This window comes from Gopherus flavomarginatus, chromosome 2 (assembly GCF_025201925.1).
Source record: "Gopherus flavomarginatus isolate rGopFla2 chromosome 2, rGopFla2.mat.asm, whole genome shotgun sequence".
Lineage (NCBI taxonomy): Eukaryota > Metazoa > Chordata > Testudines > Testudinidae > Gopherus > Gopherus flavomarginatus.
In genome coordinates this window covers 79325529-79350568 of record NC_066618.1, presented here as the reverse complement: position 1 = coordinate 79350568, position 25040 = coordinate 79325529, and the positions used below count along the sequence as shown (strand labels likewise).

Sequence of the window (25040 nt, the reverse complement as noted above, 5' to 3'; positions counted from 1 at the left end):
TTAATAGTGATGTCAGACAAGGCTATATAAACTCAACTGCAGCTCTCTCAATTCCAAATTAAAGGGAAAGGGATACTGAATCAGATTGTAAATAAAGAATGACTTTCTTCTTCCAGTGACTCCAACATAACACCATTTGAAACAGGGCAGTGAAATACAAATATTGTGCTGTACTGTGAGCTTTAGTCTCTGATAAGCCCTTTTTAAACTCAAATTCACTTTCAGTCTAAATGAACTTTTAAAATTATTGATGTGCATTCAACTTTGTTCTTTATTACAAACCATCCTATTACTTTTAATATATTCATAAGAATGATCACTCATTCAAAACTGCTGCTGCTACTTAGGGTGACCAGATGTCCCTATTTTATAGGGACAGTCCCAATTTTTGGGTTTTTTTCTTATATAGCCTCCTATTACCTCCTACTCCCTGGCTCGATTTTTCACATTTGCTGGTCACTCTACTGCTACTACTACTACTGTAGACATCATTTAGGATCATATTTTTTCAGTACATTTTTCTAATATTCTTCAATACTCTAGATGTAATTTGTTTCAAAATAACAGCTAGTGGATTGTAGCACTGGAGAACACATATATAATATACTTATACATGTTATATAACTTTCACATATTGTGACAGCCAAATGATCTCCAGGATTTTTGACCATCAAAATGCACCTCCCTTTCCTCAGCCTCCACTTTAACTGAGGGATATGAGATGTAAAAAAACAACTGTAAGTACAAATTCAACCTCTCATCAGCCTGGAATCAGAGACGATTCTGATAACAGACTAACCAGGTGAAAACATATCGGGTTGTTGGCTGTGTGTGCAGGAGCTCTTATCATAGCACAGGCATTGGCTAGAGTTAGGAGAAATCCGTTTTTCACAAATGTTTCTTCCCCTTATTTATTAACAATGCAATAGTTAGCTGAGTGGATGATAAATATTTGCTAAGAGTGTGGGGGGAAATCCTTTGTTTGTAACTACTCTTTTCAACAATTAAGGAACAGATTTTGAAAATATCTTTGAGGAAATATATCTTTTTAGTTCAGTAAGTGCTTTTAGAGTTCTGCATGGATATCAGCCAGGTTCATTACTTTTAGCAAAACGAAAATAAAATTAAATAAAAAAATTGGCTTTTAAAGAGTGACCATAATTGTATAGTATATAATGTTTATTTTTAAAACCATTTCCCCATTATAATCATTCCTTTGAATCTTAAAAATAGCTTTTATTTCCCTACTCATTCATAAAAAATACCTTTTCAGGAAACTGATTTCTCACACATGCCATGTCTACAGGAACTGAATTTTTTTTTAATTTAACAAAAACTTGAATGTCTATCTTACTTCACTGTGCCAAAGCATTTTTCATATTTGCACCAACAACATTACGTTGATGTCAATACAGCAGAAAGAGAATATATTGCGTTATTGTTATGGGTCTAACAAAAGCAGTATTTTTTTAAGATGTCATTGATCAAGTATAAAAACAGTAAAATCTGGAGGAATTTCAGATTCTAAGTGTCTTATGATTATGTCTGAAACTTGGGCTTTAACTACTACGTATTTTCTCTTTAACCGTGGCAACAAAAAGGCAACAAAGCATCTGAACTAAAAAAAAAAAGTGACATTTTAGTTCTAACATGCATGCAAACATGATCACAGGACATGAGATAATTTGACCTTAAAAAGCTAAGAACCTTTGAGCTTTAAACCAGAGTTTCCGAAATTTTTATGTTAATGTAACAGTTTTGTCCTCAAAGCTATCCAGAATGATAAATGTTTGCTGAAAAACACATAGTACACCAGTAAATAGATACACTTTTAAATATACCTATACCAGGGAAAAGTAGCTGCTAATAATCAGTTAAGCCTTTAAAAAACTGCCTGCTGTGAGTAAAAATACAAATAGTAGTTACACATCAAATTATAGCACAGAACTGTGTCTATTATTCAGACAGTGTGGACTGCAGAGACCTGGCCACAGTACTATATACCATGGAGGTGCTGGTCACAACTTCATAGGTAAAGTTTTCCATTTCAAGTAAGGATTTAACCACTTTGTATTTATATTATAATCTTAAACTTGCAACACTTTATAAGGGATTGAAGTCACAAGGTTTCTGCAAGGAAACAAATACAGTATATAGTCGTTCATAAGCCAATTTTTTTTAGTCAAAAAGGAAAGCACCAGAGAAGGGGGTCAGCTTATGAACAGGTATAGAGAGGGAGGAGTGGGACATAGCCCCTCTCCCCAATAGAGGGAGCAAGGAGAGGCAGCAGTCAGAAAAGAAGAGGCGGTGCCAGAGTCTCTCCGCTTCTGGCCACATTGCTCTCCCCCCAGCCTTCAAAGCAGCTGCAGCTCCGGGGCTGGCAGGCTGCAGCCATGCTGCTAGGCCCCGCCCCCCTGGGCAGCCTGTGGCCGCTCCGCCCCGCCCGCTGGAATGTGCTGCGGCCGTGCTGCCCGGCCCAGCCCGCTGGAACATGCTGCGGCCGTGCTGCCCGGCCCAGCCCACTGGAATGTGCTGTGGCTGCTCCGCCTGGTCTGGCCCGCCGGAGCAAGCTGCGGCCGCGCTGCCCAGCCTGCCGGAGCAGCTCCAGCCAGGCCAGAGACATCCTCCCCTGGCCCTCCCTAGACAAGGTGGGAAGAGATGGATAGGGAGAGTGGGAGGGTCCCGGGCTAGGGGTGTGGTCATGTGGGGGGTGGTCATAGGGGTTACTCCCCTGACCCCCAGCTTCTTCCCTCCCAAAAATTTCCCCACAGTTGCTGTCCTGGCCTGTCAGGGTGAGCAGTGACACTTTGTTTACTCAGATTTACCTCCATGCCTGTAGATGCTAGAGGTAAACAAACCATCTCGGCCCACTAATGGCTTATCCTGATGGCCCAGGAGCCAAAGTTTGCTGACCCCTGAATTATAGGGTCGTCTTATGAACGGGTCATAAAAATTTTCCATTTTTACTTATCCATCTTGGAGGTGGGAGGAGGGTTGGTTTATAAACAAACCAGTTTATGATCGAGTATATACAATTTTTCTATACATACATACATACTATTTCTAGAAAACATTATTACTGATTTGGTGTGAGATACTTAGATACCCAATGTATTTATTTTTGTAGGATAATAAAAGTTAGAGATGGACAAGATTGTATGAGGTCATATAAGCCATCTCCCTACCAATGCATTATTTTCTCATTGTATATAGTTATTAGTTTTATGTAAATTATACATTTAAATGTCCCAACACCAGGTGATAGGACTTCCGCTACTTTTTGGAAGACTCTTCCATAACCCAATAGATGCCATTGTCAGGAAAGATTATCTGATATGAATTTTAAATATTCTCTTTCTTATTTTCATCTATTTCTAGTTATCCTTCTTGTGCTATCCTCCTCTCTTCATTCTGGGTATTTACATCTTTCAAGTATCTGAAGACAGTTTTATTATGTTCCCCTTAATCTTTTTGACACATTATGTAAGATTAATTTATTTACTTTTTGTAGATCATAGTTTTTAAGACCAGAAGAGACCATTATAACCTGCATAACAGAGGCTTAGCATTTCACCCAGTAATTCCTGCATCTGGCTCATGATTCCAGTTGAACTAGAACATATCTTTTAGAAATATAGTCAATCTTGATATCAAGACTTCAAGTGATGGCGAAGCCACCACATACCTAAGTAAGTTGTTACAGTAGTTAATTATCCTTAATGTTACATTTTTACTCTTTACTTCCAATCTGAATTTCTCTAGCTTCAGCTTCTAGCCATTGTATCTGGTTATGTCTTTACTAGATTAGATTATGAACCTTCCACTACCAGAAACTTTCTCCCCACATAGGCACTTATAAACCAGGATCAAGTTACTACTTCACCCTCCCTTTGATAAATTAAATAGATTGAACTTCTTACATCCCTCATTGTAAGACAGGATTTCCAGAGTTTGAATAATTATTTTATCTCTTTTCTAAATGAACCCTTTCCAATGTCTTCAACATCCTTTTATTATTATAGGGCAATTCTTCCAGCCCTTCTTTTCTCTGAAATCCCACCCATATATCAATATCCTTTTAGTAAAGTACTATCCCAAATTTAATATAGTATTCCAACTGGGATCACACTTCCTGTTTTATGATGTGATATCTACAAAATACAAAGTCCTATATTGCATTGGACATATCACATTGCAAACATGTCTAATTTGCTGTTCATTAGCATTCCTAAGTCTCCTTTAATGTAAAAGGGTGATGGTGACTTTTTTTCCTTTTTAATCTTAGATCTATTTTCTAGGGCAGGAAAATCTCAAAACTAGTTTTAGCCTGTGTTCTAGAGAGCAAAGAATAAATTAAATATTTATTTTTATAACCTTCTAAAATAGATAATGAAAAAATAGCTTCCAGTTTTAAGAGAATCAGTGAAAAAATATTTTGCTGTCCTTAAAGAAGTGACCTTTTGTTGCCTACAAAGTAACCATGTCCATTGTAAATCTAAAACTCTTGAAAGTCACACCCAAACTTAGTATAGATATCAATTCGGTCACTGGTACATTATTTTTTAAGATTTATTTAAGACGACCTAGTAAAGGACTTTTGGGACAAAACACATCTTTAAAGTCTCTGTTCACAAAGGACAGTGGTTTGTTAACTGATCTATAGACAAGTGGGGGTCTACAGTGCTGTTTCTGTCACAATGGAGATGCATGTCAGTGATGATTCCTGCTAGCTGTAACACAGATAAAGGCTTTTAGGGCTACCAGAGCTGTTTAAGCCACTACATTTAAAAACAAAATCAGACAAAATCACCTTCACTGCATCATACTACTTCATGTAAGTTTGCAAGTTTTTCTCTGGGGCAAATTCCACAACAATCAAATTTGCAACTGATGCCAGCTTCAGAGGAATAGCAAAAACACAGCAAGGGGACAGAACTAAGCTGTCAGGTGACTCTGAACAGGTTCCTTCAGCGTGGATGCAGGAAAAGAGTGGAGAATTTGTATTAATAAATGGCTACTCCTACCCCGAGAGAGAAGAAATAAACAGCACAGATTAAAAAAATAGTGAACATAGTATGGAAGTAACTTAACCAGCCATATCCAAAGTGAGCTTATTTTTATCTTTTCTTAATGTTGTCCTAACATTACTGTTTTCAAGTAACCAAGCTCTATAGATATTGCATGCAAGGTAAGGAATTGGATATTGGAGAGTTGGAAGAGAGATGGTCCATAAGAGGATTCCACCATTAAGAAGTGATCCGCAATGAGAGTTTGAGAAATATTTGCATAGGGAATGTGATCCTCAATGAACAATTTGTTAATATTTCTTCGACTGACAACTGAAAACAAATCTAACGTGCTACACGAACTCTAGGTCCTGTGCATAAAGCAATGCATGAACACGGAGTAAATGTTACGCTGTTATATACACAATACATTGTCACTTTTTATTTTTTGTGTTACTTGGCAATGGAATTACATATAATTTCAAAGGAAAGACACCAACTGAAATATATCCCATTCTTGTCGTACTGGCAGGTATAACATCACTGAAATGAAAGCACAAATCTCAGAGTGCTACCTCTTATACAACAAAAATTATACATATCCAGAGTGTCAGTGGGCAGAGCCAGTTTCCACCTTTAAAATAGTTAAAATTATGGTGCCTGCTTTTGCATCATCTGAGATACTAGTTCTTGCTATCACAATAGTTGGGCAGTGCACTCCTGCTTCTTCAACACATGCATGGACTCAGTCATTATACAAGTGTCAGCACTAATGTAACAGTGATTTTTCTGGCCCTCCACCTTAGCTCTCCTATGGTGACAGAATCAGATAACAATGCAGTGACACCAGGGATTAGCAGAGGTAATTTACATAGAAGGATGAGAAGTTTGAACTCTGCTAGGCTAATGTTATTCCCTCTTTTTATAGCATTCTTTTTTTAGGAATCCTGAGGCTTCCTGCTGCTCATCCTCCTGCTGTTTCTGAAGGGTGATCTGCCAGGAAAATGGAGGCCAGGGAAGCAGACATAAAACAGGGAAAACAGGACATTTTGGAAAAAGTCGGGACAATACTGAAATTTTGATAAAAATCCAGGCTCACTCAAATTAAATGCCTATTAATAGTTGGGTGACAACAGTCACTTGAAATCAGAATTCTTGGTGCACTTTATGCCATTTTTATGTGAAATGGAAGAGTTTGCCCCCACTGTGTTCAAGACAGTCAGAATGTAATTGGGCATCCCTGTGGATTCTTAACCTATGAAGTCTGCTGTAACTGCAGAGTGTTTAGGTTTAAGAATAATTTTCACCTAGTCTTACTCATTTTACTCCACATTTCCTTGTAGATATATTACCAATGCTCTGGGATGTTGGGGGGATGCAGAGGAGAGAGGCTTGACTTTTATTGAATTCCATTCCTAGGATCTAGGTCAGAGGCTAAAAAAGGTAAGACTGAGGTTTCTTTGCAAAAATGGTTCGCTGCTGTCAATGTGTGACATTAGGAACAAATTTAACTTTGGCAACTATGAGAAAAAGAGCCAATGGGTTGTTTAAAAAATAAAACTAAATTTTCTGGTGAGTCTTCCCCCCATCCCAGTTAACAGCATGTAATTAATCACAATCACATACCATTCATACATATTTCTAATTCTATGCTTATGCAACCATTCTCTCATTACAAATATAAATTTACCTCCATACCACATAGACTCTGTGTCATCTCACTTTTTCAGTTATCAGAAATAGAGAATCATGAAACTGATATTACAGAAAATGCTATAAAGGCTAATGAAGTTAACCCCACAATTTATTTTGGGCTCTCGCCCTGCCCCCTTCCCACCGGTTCTACATTTAGGGTGGTTCCTCCAACGCTTTTATATTGACAGGTTCAGAGGGATGCTCTCAAGAAGGGCTCATCTTTAGGGCATCAAGAATGCTTTGGATTAAAGTATATTGGGAGAACTATGTGAGCAAGTTTGTGTGTTTCCGCTATGACTGGTTACAAATCTCTCACTTTCAAGAGTGATAACATTTACTAAAAATATATATAAAAAGATAATTATGTTATGAAAGTCTAATACATTTTATGAATAGTCTATCCCTTCTGCTAACAAACACACACAAACCTTGTATTAAAGGATGTCCAAGGGCAAGAGATTACTCACTAATAATAAATATAAAATAAATAAACAAGGAGAAATTGCCTTTTCAAATTAAATTTAAACAGGTTTGGGTTCTTTCTTTAAAAAATCTGACAGACAATAATAATGAATAACCATTTTATTTGAACACCATGTATGAGTTTGTGCTTTAATTACATAATCAACATTTGCCTGTATCAGGAAACTAGATTTTTCTCAGAGTACTCCAATATCAGCATGAATCTTTTCAGCATCTAAGACAATAATTCACCATAAGGAAATGCTCACTGAGCTGCAACATGCCCCTACCCTTACTTCACTGTATGCAAATTTTATCTACATCAACTAACATGAGAGTTGGTACCAGTAATATACTGAGCTCAGATGACAGTTTTGAGTGATAGTTAGATTTATAAATAATTTGGCTGCAAAACAACATGGCAGCTTTCTAGGTTAAGAAAATATAATAGATACCAATATCAGGTACTCAAACAGTTTGCATAGCAAAACAAATGAAAGAGAAACAAACCAATAACCAATTCTGCCCTCTCCCTCTCCTTTCCTCCACTGTCCTTCACATTCTTCCCACCATCAACAACTCTCTACTTACTATCTATAGGCAGGCAGCACAATGTGTTAACTGCAGCATTGTTGCTGAACGTGCCAGTTACATACATATCTCCAGTAAACACACACCTCTTGTGCTAATGGACATACCTGACACTCTGATATTCTGTTGATTTCAATGGAATGGAGCACAAACTATCTCATGATTCTGTTTAGTCCCAGTGTCACAGAGGCGGGAATGTTTCTGTTATCCTTTCAATAAATTTATTATTTGTCATGGTATAATTCCCCACTCTGAACCTTAGCGTCCAAAAGATGGGGTACCAGCATGAATTCCTCTAAGCTCAATTATCAGCTTAATACTTGTAGCGCTGTCACCAACCAGGAATTCCAGTCTGGTACACTCTGGTCCCCCCCAAAACCTTGCGCGGGGACCCCCAAGACCCAGTCCCTCTGGATCTTAAAACAAGGAAAGTAAACCCTTTCCCTCACCGTTGCCTCTCCCAGGCTTCCCCTCCCTGGGTTATCCTGGAAGATCACTGTGATTCAAACTCCTTGAATCTTAAAACAGAGAGGAAAATCCACCTTCCCCCCTCCTTCTCTCTTCCCCCTCCCAGACTCTCCCTGAGAGAGAAAGTAATCCTAACACAGAGAGAAAATTAACCTCTCTCTCCCCCTTCTCTCCTTCCTCCCCACCAATTCCCTGGTGGATCCAGACCCAGCCCCCTGGGGTCTCACCAGAATAAAAAAAACAATCAGGTTCTTAAACAAGAAAAGCTTTTAATTAAAGAAAGAAAAACAGTAAAAATTATCTTTGTAAATTTAAGATGGAATATGTTACAGGGTCTTTCAGCTACAGACACTGGGAATACTTTCCCAGCCTAAGTATACAAGTACAAAGTAAAATCCTTTCAGCAAAATACAAATTTGAACTCCTTCCAGCCAAATACACATTTGAACTCCTGGAAAATCCACCTTCCCCACTCCTTCTCTCTTCCCCCTCCCAGACTCTCCCTGAGAGAGAAAGTAATCCTAACACAGAGAGAAAATTAACCTCTCTCTCCCCCTTCTCTCCTTCCTCCACACCAATTCCCTGGTGGATCCAGCCCCAGCCCCCTGGGGTCTCACCAGAATAAAAAAAACAATCAGGTTCTTAAACAAGAAAAGCTTTTAATTAAAGAAAGAAAAACAGTAAAAATTATCTTTGTAAATTTAAGATGGAATATGTTACAGGGTCTTTCAGCTACAGACACTGGGAATACTTTCCCAGCCTAAGTATACAAGTACAAAGTAAAATCCTTTCAGCAAAATACAAATTTGAACTCCTTCCAGCCAAATACACATTTGAACTCCTTCCAATCAAATACACATTTGCAAATAAAGAAAACAAACATAAGCCAAACTCGCTTTATCTACCTAGTACTCACTAGTCTGAACTTATAAGAGCCTGTATCGGAGAGATTGGAGAGAAACCTGTTGCACGTCTGGTCCCTCGGAGCCCCCAGAGTGAACAACAACCAAAATCTAACAGCACACACAAAAACTTCCCTCCCTCAAGATTTGAAAGTATCCTGTCCCCTGATTGGTCCTCTGGTCAGGTGACAGCCAGGCTTACTGAACTTGTTAACTTTTTACAGGCAAAAGAGATATAAAGTACTTCTGTTCTATTAACTCCTACTATCTGTTTATGACATTATTAAAGGCACTTATCTGTCTTTCCCTGTTATCTAATGAGGAGTCTTAAAAATGAGAAACAATTCAACAAGGAAGCTGTCTTCACTGATTTTTCCCCAATCCATACTTTCTTGCAGTTTTATCCTTTTTTAAGATAATAGGTGGAGATTATGGCCACATAACAAAATAGAGCACACCACCTCAAGTCCCTCTTCCTCACTGCTTTGGAATACTACTTTCAGCAAGGAACATCGGACACTAATTGTGCAAAATCATTGTCGAAGAGGTAATCAGCCAGCAGATGGGTCTGAACAGAGAAGAGCTGGAATCCTCCTCCACACCTAGACAACAAGCAATATACCAGTTCTTCAGAGTGATGTACATCTAGTACCTATTGTCTCAAGGGAACAGAAGTCCCAAAGCTATTCTCAATCAGGATCTTCTGCAAGAATGGAAAAACAGACCCCTCTTTTAGTATCTCTCATGCATTAAAATAAACGGGGACAGGTAATTGTGACAGTAGTCAGAAGAGGGATTTGGTATGCACTTAGCACAGCAGTGAGGAGGAGGAAGCTTCCCTGTGACATATAAGCCTAACATTTTTTTTTGCTTTTAAAAAAATGTTTTTAGAAAAATCAATTTTAAATTTTGAAGCTAAAATGAGTTAAATTACAAAGATGATGTTTATTATTGCCAGAAGGTTTATCTATGATTATCTTGACTATTTGAAGCTGAAAGAACTAGAAAATATGCTTTAAAAATAAATGCCTCAGTATCTTTTCATGTTGTCAATGAATTATTTTGCCAGCTGACATCCAGAAAACCAAAGCTGTTTTAATGTGACATTAAAGAATAAAGGCAAGTCTCCACATGAGAGCATTCCATTTCAGTATATTACTTAATACATGACATGTTCAAACTATGAAAGAGATAACATGGAATCAGCCAAGGAAAATCTGAAAAGGTGATGGTACTTATTTGTGCATATAATTATAGGTATGCTAAAACTAGCAAGGATTTCTCTATCCTGTAAGAAGATGGAGAATGAAAAGAACTGGAGGGTTTTAGTTCCCCTGAAATGCAGAATTCCCATCTCTCAGTAGGATTAATAAAACAAACCCTGAAGACTTGGGGCTCAGGCACATATTATGGTAATTAATGCATAGATGTGAGGATGAAAGTTTAAGTTTTAACTGCTGACAAATATATTCATATTGAACCACACTCAGTAGATTCCAACTGGCATATTCTAATCAAAGGTGGTTTTATTCACTTGTGCTTAAGGTTTCAGTGGATGAACTAGTTATGCCTGTCTACAAAATGAAAATACAGAAAAGGAGCAACTAAAATAGAGCAGCAGCTCTGCTCTTTAAAATGTTAAGTAGAGGATATGTAAGACTACAGTCAACTCCTGGGAACTTCACAATGAACCCATTAGAGAATTACAAAACTATATTGCAGAGCCTTAGATTCAATTTTAATTTGGATTTTATTTTTTATTGTTTTATTGTGGAAGACTGCCTTGACCTGGATAGGGACACACATCATATAAGACCATGTGTTTTTAATAGTGATGGCAATGTAATATTTCAGGAGTCAGTTTGACTGAAATGAATATAACATTTTGCCAGATATCACAGAAGATTTTTTTTTTTTGTTAAAGTGTATTCTCCAACTTCATTTGAAGATCACAGAGTACGGATGATTACTCACCTATAACTGGTGTACTATAAGTATATTGCCTCTGCAAATCAGTAGTGACCACTGAGACAATGTGAACACTAATGTTGTTTTGATATGAACATTTGATGCTGCTGCCCTAATACATCCCAGTTCATTTCCACTGTATAAAATACCATCTGAGGACTTTGAAGTGGCAGGGAAGAAAGATGAGAGAGTACGAATATGACTTCAACTCTGAAACTTTGGGGGTTTTCCTAACATTGGTTTTGGGTATATTTTTGAGAAGTTTATGCTTGTCTTGTGCTTGTTTCTGTGAAAAGTTATCACATTCATGCACAATCACAGTCCAATACATGGGACAGACAACACAGGGTTAAGTGGGGCTTTTGTTTGTCTCGCTTGGTTTTGCTTTAAATCCTACTCTTAGTCTGACAGAAGATGAGGAATGAAATCCTGTCCCCAGTAAGTCAATGGTAAAACTCTCATTTTACTTTAATGGACCATGATTTCACTGAAGATCTCTAAGAAGAGCCAAAAATTAACAGATGAAAGCCCACCACCAGAATGAAAATACTCACATGAAAAACCTAAAATTCATCATAATTCACATGCAACTTTCTGGTGGCTGAGGACCCAGCAGTCCCAAATCCCTATTTTTATGGATAATTGGACTCTGAAATACTTTTAATATTGGCAATTATGAAGGTTAAGATGGAAATCCCCATGTTCAAAAATAAAGCAAAGAAATAAAAAAAGGGTTATTTTCATAAATGATTTCACGCAACATTAGTTTAATTCAGTGTAGACAGACAGCTATGTGCATAATGCTTATTGTAATCAGCGACTGCAGATACTTCACATTTTAGCTTCCAATATTACAAAATTACATTATTTGCTAATTTTTACCCTGGAAGTCTGCTTTCTGTAACTGGATCATTCAGCTAAACATGCTCAAGTCAAATATTTTTCAGAACCTATGGAGGTCCACCCAGTTCCTCCTCCACATAGCTATTCCTCTTTCCACTAGGTCATGGAGTTTCCCTCATGATCTATTTTCTTTGTAGAGGGCAGCCATACAGGCATGTTCTACCTGAGAGATCTCTTCCCACTGCTTGAGGTTACCACATACTGGTTACTTTCAGTTGTGATTTCCACTACTGTCTCCTTGTATGCATTTGCCTCTATAGATTCTGCAGTACAAAAATCTAGCTAATTGTTTTCCTAAGGGATACATGTTACTTACAACTGAAATGTAAATTATATTAAAAAAAAATAATGCTAAGACTGTGGTAATACAATGTAATCTAGTTTACCTTTTTCATATAATGTTCATATATTTTTTGGTAACCTTCCCCCAAAACAAATATTGAAATGATTATTTAAAAAAAAAAATCCATGCCAAGAGCGCTTACAATAACAATATTCATCCATACAGAGGCCAACTACAATTTACATGTGATGCCAGTACAACAAACACCATTTCTTATAGAGAGCTTCTCATCCATAGATTTCAAAGCTCTTTACAAAGGAAAGAAAGTATCATTATAAACAAGAAAGTGGGTTGTTGTTTTTTTTAAATGAAAGATACCTGACCTAATCTGGCAAATTCAAGAGCTGCTGTCAGGTTAAAAGTGTTGATCTCTCTGTTACTAAATAATAACTGAAATTATTAGAATTTAAAGTACTTTTTAAAATTTAATTTACTTTTCAGCATTAATGCTGTCTGCTTTTTGCTTTTCAATCGATGTGATTAAAATATACTAATCAATTTCGTATTTATTGATAGGCATTTTCTTCTGTTTCTGTTAAACACTGCTTTATTTTGGCTAGAAACAATACAGAAGGATAGTTATACTCCAGCCAAAAATTGTTTTAATTGGAATGATCAATGACTAAATCACTGAAAGCTTTTGCATCAATAATAAGGTTTTTTAAAAACAATTTGTAAATTATTTTACATTTTAGATGAATACTATGTATGTTCCTTTAAGATGCTAATATTGAATACCAGGCAATTGAAACAGAAGGATAGTACTGACAATTTCCATAATTTACCTTTTCGTTTGGTCCCCCAAACTGGTACATTTGTTTCCCCAAGTGAGTTGCCCATACCTGCTGTTTGAGAGCTTCTAGAGATTCAAATTCCAACCTGGCCAGTTTTATCTGGATATCCCGCGGTTTATCAGGAATCACAAACGCCATGACAAACTTCAATGCCAGTAGAATATGCTGGGGAAAAAAACAAATTCAATACTCTGTTATACAGTTTCTGGCAAGTAAAGAAGAGTAATACAAAAGCGTTCTGCAAATTTTAATTCCAGGATGCCTAAAAATGATTTATTGTTAATTGTGTCAGAAACACTGATGGCATACTATGCCACAATTACGCCTGACTTTTCCAGCTCAACAATTATTTATACTTTGCAAATAAACACGTATGTCCATTAGGTTTGTTTTTATTATAATCTTATATTTTCATTATGTATTGTATCATTCTTCTTTATTTATACATTTGTGATTCCTGATTAAAATCAAACTATTCAGATTGATACTTACCTGGCTGGAATTTGAATCTAGGATAAGAACTGTAGTACATAGTGAAAACATAAGATGTATACATCACAATAGATTTACATGACATAATATAATGGTAAAATGTGCCAAACAAAAATAAATAACAGAGTTTCTGCCCCAGAAAGAGTATAATCTATAAGTCCTAGTGAGTGGACTACAAAACAATACAACACAACAGGAGTTTAGATTTTACAGCTGGAATGATACACAGAAGCAGTGAACTGGCCAACATTAATTGGGAGGATATTCTAAATATAAGGAGTGGAAGGAATAGACCAAATTAGCCATAATTATATAGCAAAGGATTATATAACACTTAACCCAGTGAAGAGCAGAAAATTCAAAGTTAAATTTAATCCTTGTTCATCACTCCTTGTATTTGACATAAAGATACAGCACACCCTTTAATGTCTGTTCAAACAAGTTCCAAGCTATCAAGACAGGTGTTTATTTGGGGGGGAGGGGTACACAGTTGTTTGCATGAGCATCTAAGCCAGAGTCCCTCAACATTTACCTTACTGAGGACTGGACTGGCAACTTGCCATGAGTCTGATGGCAGCAACTTGGCCCTGATTCAAAAAAGCATCTCTATACAGGGAAATTTAACTTTAAGCACATGCTCAAGTCCCACTGACATCAATGGTTCTTATATACATGCTTTAAATCGTATTTATATACATGTATGTCCAACTTTTTTCCTGAATCAGTGCTCTAATTGTCATAAAATGGAAAAGAGCACTGACTCTCATTTTTCTGAGAATACAAGTCCAAGAAAGTAATGGAACCAGGGCCGGCACTTCCATTTAGGCGACCGCCTAGGGCGCCAGGATTTGGGAGGGCGGCATTCTGCAGCCCTCCGTGGCAATTCGGCGGCGTGGGGTCCTTCCAAGCTCTGGGTCGTCGGCGGCAATTCTGCAGTGGGTCCTTCACTCGCTCCGGGACCCGCCGCCAAGTGCCCTGAAGACCGGGAGTGCGGAAGGACCCCCCGCCGCAGAATTGCCGCCAACGACCGGGGGCGTGGAAGGACCCCTGCCTAGGGCGCCAAAAACCCTGGCACCACTCCTCAATGGAACGCCACTAGCCGTCACTTTCAGCCTCCAACTAAAACCTCTCCAGCGCATCATCAAGGATCTACAACCTATCCTGAAGGACGATCCCTCACTCTCACAGATCTTGGGAGACAGGTCACTCCTCGCTAACAGACAGCCCCCCAACCTGAAGCAAATACTCATCAGAAACCACACAACAAAAACACTAATCCAGGAACCTATCCTTGCAACAAAGCCCGTTGCCAACTCTGTCCACATATCTACTCAAGGGACACCATCATAGGACCTAATCACATGAGCCGCACCATCAGAGGCTCGTTCACCTGCACATCTACTAATGTGATATATGCCATCATGTGCCAGCAATGCCTCTCTGCCATGTACATTGGCCAAACCAGACAGTTTCCACACAAAAGAATAAATGGACACAAATCAGATGTCAAGAATTATAACATTCAAAAAACAGTTGGAGAACACTTCAACCTCCCTGGTCACTCAATTACAGACCTAAAAGTAGCAATTTTTCAACAAAAAACCTTCAAAAACAGACTCCAACAAGAAACTGCAGAAACTAGAATTAATTTGCAAACTGAACACCACTAAATTAGGCTTGAATAAAGACTGGGAGTGGATGGGTCATTACACAAAGTAAAAACTATTTCCCTATGCTAATTTTTCCCCTACTGTTACTCACACCTTCCTGTCAACTGTTTGAAATGGGCCATCCTGATTAACACTACAAAAGTTTTTTTCCTCCTGTTGATAATAGCCCTCTTTAATTGATTAGTCTCATTAGAGTTGGTATGGCAACACCCATTTTTTCATGTTCTCTGTGTATATACATCTTCCTCCTGTATTTTCCACTGCATGCATCTGATGAAGTGGGTTTTAGCCCATGAAAGCTTACGCCCAAATAAATTTGTTAGTCTCTAAGGTGCCACAAGTACTCCTCGTTCTTTTTGTACATACAAAGTTAGAGATTAAGGAAGGAGTTAGCACATCAGCTAAGAGATGGCAAAGAAAATATTTATTTATTTCAACTTGTGCAATCCCACCATCCTTGACAGTAAACACAAGCAATTCAATCCTTAATACTACATTACAAAAAATTCTACTTTGACATCATGTCAACACTGAAACACTCCCTAAATGCACACATTTTTCCCCTTTTCTCACTCAACATGGCAGAATCCATTCCTGAGAAAGTCTAAGTAAACACATAGGTCTGCTGACAGAGGAGGTAAATATATTGGTAAATATATCGGTAAATATATCATTTTTTTTCCTAACAAGTTTACGAAGAAAAATGAGGGACAATGCCAGATGAATTCCTTCCAGGGAAAGATGAAATATTAAAGGAGGATAGGATCAGCTAGAATAAGAATTATGAGAGACAATACTCTAGAGTGAGATAAAATCCATCCCAGTACTCAGATGTGACAAGAGATACATTGGAAACATTCAGCTTAGTTATATCTAGAACCATTTTTTGAATACAGGAGAGTTATCAGGGAAGATGCAGAGAAATTACAGACTTAAAATCTTAATAGCAGTAATAGAAAACACACTTGAAAAAAACAGGTATCAAACATAATACAGTAAAAGCTGTGTTATCTGTGTACCAACCGGAAAGCTCTACAAATCAGTATTTCTAATATTCCTAGAAAATCCGGTTTATAGTGCAGTTGGCGTGGGGCCAGCAGGCTCCCTATCTGGCTCCGTGTGGCTCCCCAGAAGCAGCAACATGTTCCTGATACTCCTATGTGGAGGAACGGCCATGAGGGGTTCGGAGTGTGGGCGGCAGTGTGGGGTGCGAAATTTGGGAGGGAGTTTAGGTACAAGGGGGGTGTAGGGCTGGGGATTGGGGTATGGAAAGGGGTGTGGGGCACGGGCTCTGGGAGGGACTTTGGGAGTGGGCTCAGGGCACGGGGTGCAGGAGGGGGTGTGGGGTGCCAGATCCAGGCAGCGCTCACCTCCGGCGGCTCTCCGTAAGCGGTGTATTGTCCCTGCTGCTCCTAGGTGGAAGTGCGGCAGGTGGCTCTGCAAGCTGCCTCCTCCTGAAGGTGCTGCTCCCTGCAGCTCCCATTGGTCATGGTTCCTGGCCAATGGGAGCTGCAGAATCAGCGCTTGGGGCTAGGCTACAAGATCTGTCTGCTGTGCCTCCGCCTAGGAGCAGCAGGGACAGTTTGCCACTTGCAGGGAGCCCCCAGAGGTAAGTGCCCCCACAAATCCTGCACCCAAAACCCCTCCCGCAGCCCAACCCCCTGCCCGAGCCCCCTCCCACACCCAAACTCCTTCCCAGAGCGCGCGTCCCACACCGCCTCCCACACCCAAACTCCCTCACTCCTGGTTAACTGGAATTTTTCAGTTACCAGCCCCCAATTCCTCCAACATGCCATATAAAAAAGCTTTTACTGTATGTAACAATTTAGCTAACAGCATTGGGCTAAATTCTGTTCTCAGTTATACGGGTGTAACCTGGAGAAATTGAGTGCCAAGTTACAAAGATCATACCTAAATTTGATCACCATATTTTTAAATACAAAAACACGTATTAGCAGATGAATCTTTTAATAAATGGAACTAGGTTTATAGTCTAAAAATTTCACAAATGCATTTTTACAAGGACCTTTATAATTCATACCTGAGGAAAAAAGTTATTCCTCAAAACTGGAAGACTAAGTACTACTAACTGATGTATTATCTATTTTATACAATACAATATAAAACATATGAGCTTGATAGCGCAGTATGCATAGCAGTTTGTGTTCAGATACTATATATGTCTTTTTTTCATTTATGGATGACCATTGAGATCATCTAGTCTGACCTCCTGTGTAACACAGGCCACAGAATTTAGTAGCATTTTTCTTTCCTCTTAAAAACAAACAAACAAACAAACAAAAATAGTGAGAGTCTAGAGGAGTGGTTCTTAACCTTCATGGCAGCCTGCACCCCTTTGGGTCTCAAAATATGCTCTCGCACCCCTTATCAAAAATAAAAATATTGTCTCATAGTCCTTATAAAAATTGTTGAAGTAAGTCAGTTCTTTAAACCTAGATGTATTTTTTGTTTGTATATTAATAAATACATAGGTTTGATGAAACAAAGTAGCTGTACTTACATGTCTGTGCTTAATTTGTGTTTTCAATGATTTCCCTTCTAAAAAAATCTGGCATGTCTCGCACCCCCATGGGGTGCGGGCACCCCAGGTTAAGAACCACTGGTCTAGAGGATAAGATTATTATATCAATTTCCCAACCTGAGAAAATGAGCCACCGTGGAGGACTATTTTTTGAGGGTGCAAGGAGATTGGGGTAGAGGAAAGTAGTGGAAGACGAAAAGCTCCACAGCCATGGATTTTCTGCCATCATCACTCCACACACTGTCTAAGCAACCTGCTTCCACAGCTACAGATAAAGCAGCAGGTGGTTCCTTCAACTTACATGTATAGAGTCAGGTTCATGGCACTTATGCAGCCAGCCCAAACTATCAGATGATGTTTCACACCATGAGCAGTGAGTAGTCATAGATTCACAGATTTTAAGGACCGAAAGGACGTCTATAAACATCTAGTCAAACATCCTGCATAACACAGGCCAAAAATCCCTCACTCAGTAATTTCTGTATCAAACCCATAATGTCTCTTTGAGCTATAGCATATCTTTTAGAAATACATTCAATATTGATTTAAAGACTTTAAGTGATGAAGACTCCATCATATCCCTATGTAAGTTGTTCCAATGGTCAGTTACCCTCACTATTAAAAATTTGTACCTTATTTCTACTCTGAATTTGTCTGGCTTCATCTTCCAGTCACCGGATAACATATTTTACAGCGAGATCAAAGAACCAGCTCCTACCAGAAATTTCTTCCCCAGATAAGTACTTATAGACCATTATCAAGTTACCTCTTAACCTTCTCCTGGATAAACTAAATAGACTGAGCTTTGTTAGTCTTTCACTAGAAGGCATTTTTCCAGAACTTGACTAATTCTTTTAGCTCTTTTCTGAACCTTTTCAAGTTTGTCAGCATCCTTTTTGAAGTGTGGACATCAGAACAGGACACAATATTCTGCAATGGGCTCACTAATGCCACATGCACAGGTAATCTCTACTTCCACTCAATATGTCCTGCTTATACATCCAAGGACCGTATTCACCCTCTTAGCTACTGCATCACACTGAGAGCTCATGATTAACTGGTTATTTACCATAAGCCCTAAGTACTATTCAGAGTCACTGCTCTCTAGGAGACAGTCCCCTATCTTATAAGTGTGACTTATATTCTTTGTTCCTAGATGTATGACTTCGCATTTGGATGTATTAAAATGCATGTTGTTCACGTGTTTTGCTTTCTGGGGGGTGGGGAGAGGGACAGAAAAGTGGGAGATCCTAGAAGGCAAAAGGGTGAACAAGAAAAAAAGAGAAAGAGAAGGTTATTAGAAAAAGAACTCATGGAACTAGGGGACATTGATGGATGCAGGCAGGGGATTCATTTGCAAGTATTACAATTTCAGTAAAAAAAGTTTGGGCACCAGCAGGGCTAACGTTTGGGTGCCTCAATCCAATTGCTGTAGGCCCCCTCCAAGGGGTAAACTAGATACATGAAAAAGATAACTATTTTTCATTGTAGAAAAGTAAACTTCTAGCCATTTCCTTGTGAACAGTCTTGAAAATCTAAACCACCAACAGCTAACTACACTTCTACAGCAGGAAGCTGAAAGGTAACCTAAATTTCCTCCCTCAGAGTCTGCACACTTTTAATGTAAGTATGTCAATTAAGTTTGAGGGCAGCCAAAGACTAATCTCATAGTGATTTGATGAGGGAGGATAGGAATTGATTAGTGGGCTTTATAGACTCAGACTTTATGGTCAGAAGGGACCATCATCTAGTTTGACCTCCTGTACATTGCAGGCCACAGAACCTCATCCACCTACTTCTGAAACAGACCCTAATCTCTGTCTGAGTTACTGAAATCCTCAAATTATGGTTTAAAGTTACAGTTCAAGTTACAGAGAATTCACCATTTACACTAGTTTAAGCCTCAAAGTGACCCATGTCCCATGCTGCGGAGAAAGGTGAAAACCCCACAGGGTCTTTACCAATTTGACCCAGGGGAAATTTCTTCTTGACCTCAAATATGTCTATCAGTTAGACCCTGAGTATGTGGGCAAAACCCACTAGCCAGACACCTGGGAAAAAAAATTTCCATAGTAACTCAGAGCCCTCCCCATCTAGTGTCCCGTCTCCAGCCATTGGGAACTTTTGCTACTGGCAGTCGCGGATGGGCCACATGACATCATATAGAGAGTCCCATCATACCATCCTGTCCATAAACTTACCAAATTCAGTCTTGAAGCCACCTAGGGTTTTTGCCTCCACTGCTCCCCTTTTTTATTTTGGTTTGGGTTTGTTTGTTTTTCTAGGGAGTGGAGAGAACTCATAGACTCATAGACTCTAGGACTGGAAGGGACCTCGAGAGGTCATCGAGTCCAGTCGCCTGCCCTCATGGCAGGACCAAATACTGTACAGACCATCCCTAATAGACGTTTATCTAACCTACTCTTAAATATCTCCACAGATGGAGATTCCACAACTTCCCTAGGCAATCTATTCCAGTGTTTAACTACCCTGACAGTTAGGAACTTTTTCCTAATGTCCAACCTAAATCTCCCTTGCTGCAGTTTAAGCCCATTGCTTCTTGTTCTATCATTGGAGGCTAAGGTGAACAAGTTTTCTCCCTCCTCCTGATGACACCCTTTTAGATACCTGAAAACTGCTATCATGTCCCCTCTCAGTCTTCTCTTTTCCAAACTAAACAAACCCAACTCCTTCAGCCTTCCTTCATAGGTCATGTTCTCAAGACCTTTAATCATTCTTGTTGCTCTTCTCTGGACCCTCTCCAATTTCTCCACATCTTTCTTGAAATGCGGTGCCCAGAACTGGACACAATACTCCAGTTGAGGCCTAACCAGCGCAGAGTAAAGCGGAAGAATGACTTCTCGTGTCTTGTTTACAACACAACTGTTAATGCATCCCAGAATCACATTTGCTTTTTTTGCAACAGTATCACACTGTTGACTCATATTAAGCTTGTGGTCCACTATGACCCCTAGATCTCTTTCTGCCATACTCCTTCCTAGACAGTCTCCTCCCATTCTGTATGTGTGAAACTGATTGTTCCTTCCTAAGTGGAGCACTTTGCATTTATCTTTATTGAACTTCATCCTGTTTACCTCAGACCATTTCTCCAATTTGTCCAGATCGTTTTGAATTTTGACCCTGTCCTCCAAAGCAGTTGCAATCCCTCCCAGTTTGGTATCGTCCGCAAACTTAATAAGCATACTTTCTATGCCAACATCTAAATCATTGATGAAGATATTGAACAGAGCCGGTCCCAAAACAGACCCCTGCGGAACCCCAGATTGGAACAGATTGGAACAGATTGGAAAAGGGCAAAAAAATAAATTAAAATAAATTTACAGACCTGCTCAAAAATTCTAAAGTCAGCTCTGAAAACCACTAAGTAATTGTATTTACTTTTAACATTTGAACAGTTAGATTTTTGTACCAGCCAAAAAACCCCTATACTTAAACAAAACTCTAATTTATCAAGAGCTCAGTCTCCAGTCTTACTCCATTTGTAACCTCTTAAAAACAGGAAGTTTTGTTGTTTGTAAACTGTGTAGAATTAAGTGAGAGGTATTTATGATGTGGGTTACTGTCCTTTAAAAACTATTTTTAAAAGAAACAGAAAAGTTTGTGAGCTTAGTTAAAATGTCCTGGACTTTAAGATGGTAAAGTCAAGTGCAATTCCACCCTACAGAACCTAGTGAAAATGTTTTAAAACATTCAGTACTACCAAAAACAATTTTAGGAGCTACAGCTCCACTTATAACACCTTCCCCCAAAATAAATCCACACTAGTTACGGTTAAGCCTACTTATTTCTCCTACTGCAGTCTCCCCACTTCCTAATACACAATTCAGAAACAACATTAGTAAAAAATATGGGAAAATATCTGATAAATCTAATCAAATCCACCACTGTGGGTAGGTTTGAGCCAAGAGAACATTTAAAAGAAAGTGTATCTAATTTCAAAATCTAATCCTTGAATAGAACTGCAGTTAACTCAGGAAGACCAAAGAACGGTTCTAGAAATTTTCAGAAGAGTAAAAAGAAATAGGATGCAGTATTCATTTTATAAAAAGAACAGGAGTACTTGTGGCACCTTAGAGACTAACAAATTTATTTGAGCATAACCTTTCGTCGGCCACGGACACTCCTGTCTTTTTTGCCGATACAGACTAACATGGCTGCTACTCTGAAACCTATTCATTTTATAGTCCATTTTCATTTTAGCATTCCTTAAACAAAACTAGTATAATTTTACAAATCTGACTCAAATACATCCACTTTCAGAAAAACTGTCCCAAAAATATGGTAATAGGTCACACCTATAAACACAGCAAAACCCTTCTTAGCAGTTTACAGTGATGAAATTAAAACAAACCAGGGATCTAAAACTATTACAAATAATGAAACAAAACAAGAAGAGAAAATGTATACTCTGATGAAAATCTGCTACAGAACTAGGCAGAGTTATAGTAACCTCTTTAAAGCATTTATTTAAGTAGCTTCCTAATAATCAAAATTGTTTACAAATGAAAAAATTACAAAACCAAACTGTTATTTTAAAATGAAACTATTAAAATAAGTTGTTGTTTTCAAAAACATATCCCACATAATGATTACAGGGTGAGTGTGTCTTTGTATGAAAAAAACAGGATAATAGTAACACAAGCTGTATACTCCCTAGTGCCAACAGTGAAGTACTCTCCTACTCTGCCATCTGCCAAGCGGGTGAGAAGAGAAATGTCAATGTGTCTCTCACCCTTGATAACTGCAGCACCATCAAACTCTTTGTGGTCTCGTGCCAGGTGCTCAGAAAGCTAATGGAACTGTTCTACTCTGCAAAATCAAGTGGCATGAGCTACAAAGGCAGCTGTGTTTTGCAGCAGTGTCCCCCCAACCTTGTCTCTTCTAAAACAGGAAATGCAAATTAGGGCTGAATTTTTGGCATTTTAAACAGCTAATTTAATTTCTGCAGTGGTATGACTGCAGTAATGCTGTGTTCCAGTCAGAGTCTAGCCACCACTGAACAAAGAAATATATGCAAAAGCAGCCTTTTCTGACAGATTACATGACAAATCCCAATTTGGAAAGAGTTTAATGAAGTTTTACATCAAAAATTTGTCCCAGAATGTACCTGTTTATCAATAAATTCCATTAAAATCAGAAATCTAGTAGTCTAGACCTCCAGAACCAGTGTGTGATAGAACAAGGCATTCATTAGTTATACATTAACTGGGAACCCTACACAAGATTCCACCCATAAGGTTAGGTGACTTCAAGGTATTTCTCCCATGAATGTTCAGTACAGAAAATCTTTGGGAGTGTTAATGAATGCAACAGAATATGATCATTTTATTGTCAAAGTACAGGATATGTCGTAAATATAAGGAAGTCATGTGATCGTCTACTGTTGCTGCGTAAAACTCAACTAAAATCAGGGCTAAGAACTGATACAGACCAAAGAATAAATTAATCCCTTTCTGTGGCTTTAAAAATCTGATGACTGGGCTCCAAGTTCTCTTAACTATACTAGATAAGGCTGATATTTTGAAATGCCAGCAAAAAGTTTAAAATAATAAAAAAGAAGTATTTGTGCTTAAAAAAGGAATTCCAATTAAAAGTATAATACAAGCAAAGATTTAATTTACAAACTCCAGGAGTTGGATTACATTTAATTGCTTGAGTAGACACTAATAAAATAAATTTATTAGAAAACATTTTTTGTAACGCATAAAAAGAAAGCATGACTAACCTTTTCTTCCTGCTTTTAAACTAAACTACATTAATTAAAGAGTATTGCTAATTGAGTAGAATTATCACAGCAGAAGGACTCTAATAATAGGGGACTGTCTTCCGCTTCAGTGATAAATGCTGCTTTTAAAACCTCACATCCCCATACATTATTAGAGAATCTTTTTATAAAATGTGAACTGACTCTGCTTTGGTAAAACTGCATGTTCCTCCTTTCAGACCTGCAGCTTATGCAGGAGAAGTTACTTGCCTAATGCAGTAACTGTAGTTCTTTGAGATGCGTTCCCCTATGGGTGCTCTGCTTCAGGTGCGCATGGGCCCCAGGAGCCTTTGATCAGAGATTTTTGGTAGTCAGTGTCCATTAGACCTGTGCATTTGCTCTATACAGCTAGTGTCCTGCACCAAAGCTATAATATGCTAATATGCTATAATATGGTATGCTTGAGCATACCAACCTCAGTTCCTTCTCCACTGCAAAGTCCCATAAAGGAAACTCTAAAGCATAGGGGAAGGAGGGCAGGTAGAGAAACACCCATAGGTGGACACATCTCAATGAGCTAGTTATTGCACAGTGTGAGTAAGCTCTCCTCCTCCTTCAAGCACTGTCTCTAGAGGTGCTCCACTTCAGGTGACTACTGAGCAGTACCCTCATCAGGGAAGGGGTGTTGAAGTCGAGTCTAATACTTTAGATCAGTGATTCTCAAACTGTGGGTTGGGACCCCAAAGTGGCTTGCGACTCTGTTTTAATGGGGTTGCCAGGGCTAGCATTAGACTGCTGGGGCCCAGGGCCGAAGCTGAAGCTTCCCCCTCAGGCCCAAAGCCAAAAGCCTTGGGCTTCAGCCCTCAGCCCTGGGCGGCAGGGCTCAAGTTACAGGCCCTCTGCCTGGGGCTGAATCCCTTGGGTTTGGGCTTTGGCCCCCTCACCTGGGGCAGCGGGACTTGGGCGGGCTCAGGCTTCGGTCCCCTGTCCTGGGGTCATGTAGTAATTTTTGTTGTCAGAAGGAAGTCGTGGTGCAATGAAGTTTGAGAACTTCTGCTTTAGATAATATTGCAGAGCCAAACACAGCATCCAAAGCTGTATTATTGATTACTGCACAATGCTTTGGAAAAGCATGTATAGAGATCCAAGCTGCAGCTCTACAGATTTCAGTGATGGAAAAAATCTTGAGAAAAGCCACTGAGGTAGAGACAGACCTTGTAGAATGGGATAATATCCTAGGAAGAGTTTGAATATCGTTAGATGCATAACAAGAAACTACACATTCTGATACCCACCTACAGAGTATTTGGTTGGAAATTGTAGATCTCTTAAATCTGTCAGCAATTGATACTAAAAGTCTGTGAGATTTTCTAAATGAATTACCAGTAAGTTATGTCTAGGTAAAAGGCTAATATAATGTTGACATTGAGTGTGTGCAGTACAGCATCCTCTTTAATCAAATGTGGCTTACGGAAGAAA

At 38.7% G+C, this 25040-nt stretch overlaps 1 protein-coding gene across 3 annotated transcripts in view; it reads right to left on the bottom strand.

The window, feature by feature from the left end:
- Positions 1–25040, bottom strand: part of ANO10 (anoctamin 10) — a 262836-nt gene that overhangs the window by 65679 nt on the left and 172117 nt on the right. For 2 of the 3 annotated variants that reach the window (XM_050938400.1, XM_050938399.1), the window contains exon 12: positions 13181–13297. The exons of the other annotated variant lie outside the window; for it this stretch is intronic. In XM_050938400.1, coding sequence (XP_050794357.1) covers positions 13181–13297 — 117 coding nt within the window. The remainder of the gene's footprint in view (positions 1–13180; positions 13298–25040) is intronic. 3 annotated transcript variants of the gene reach the window in all.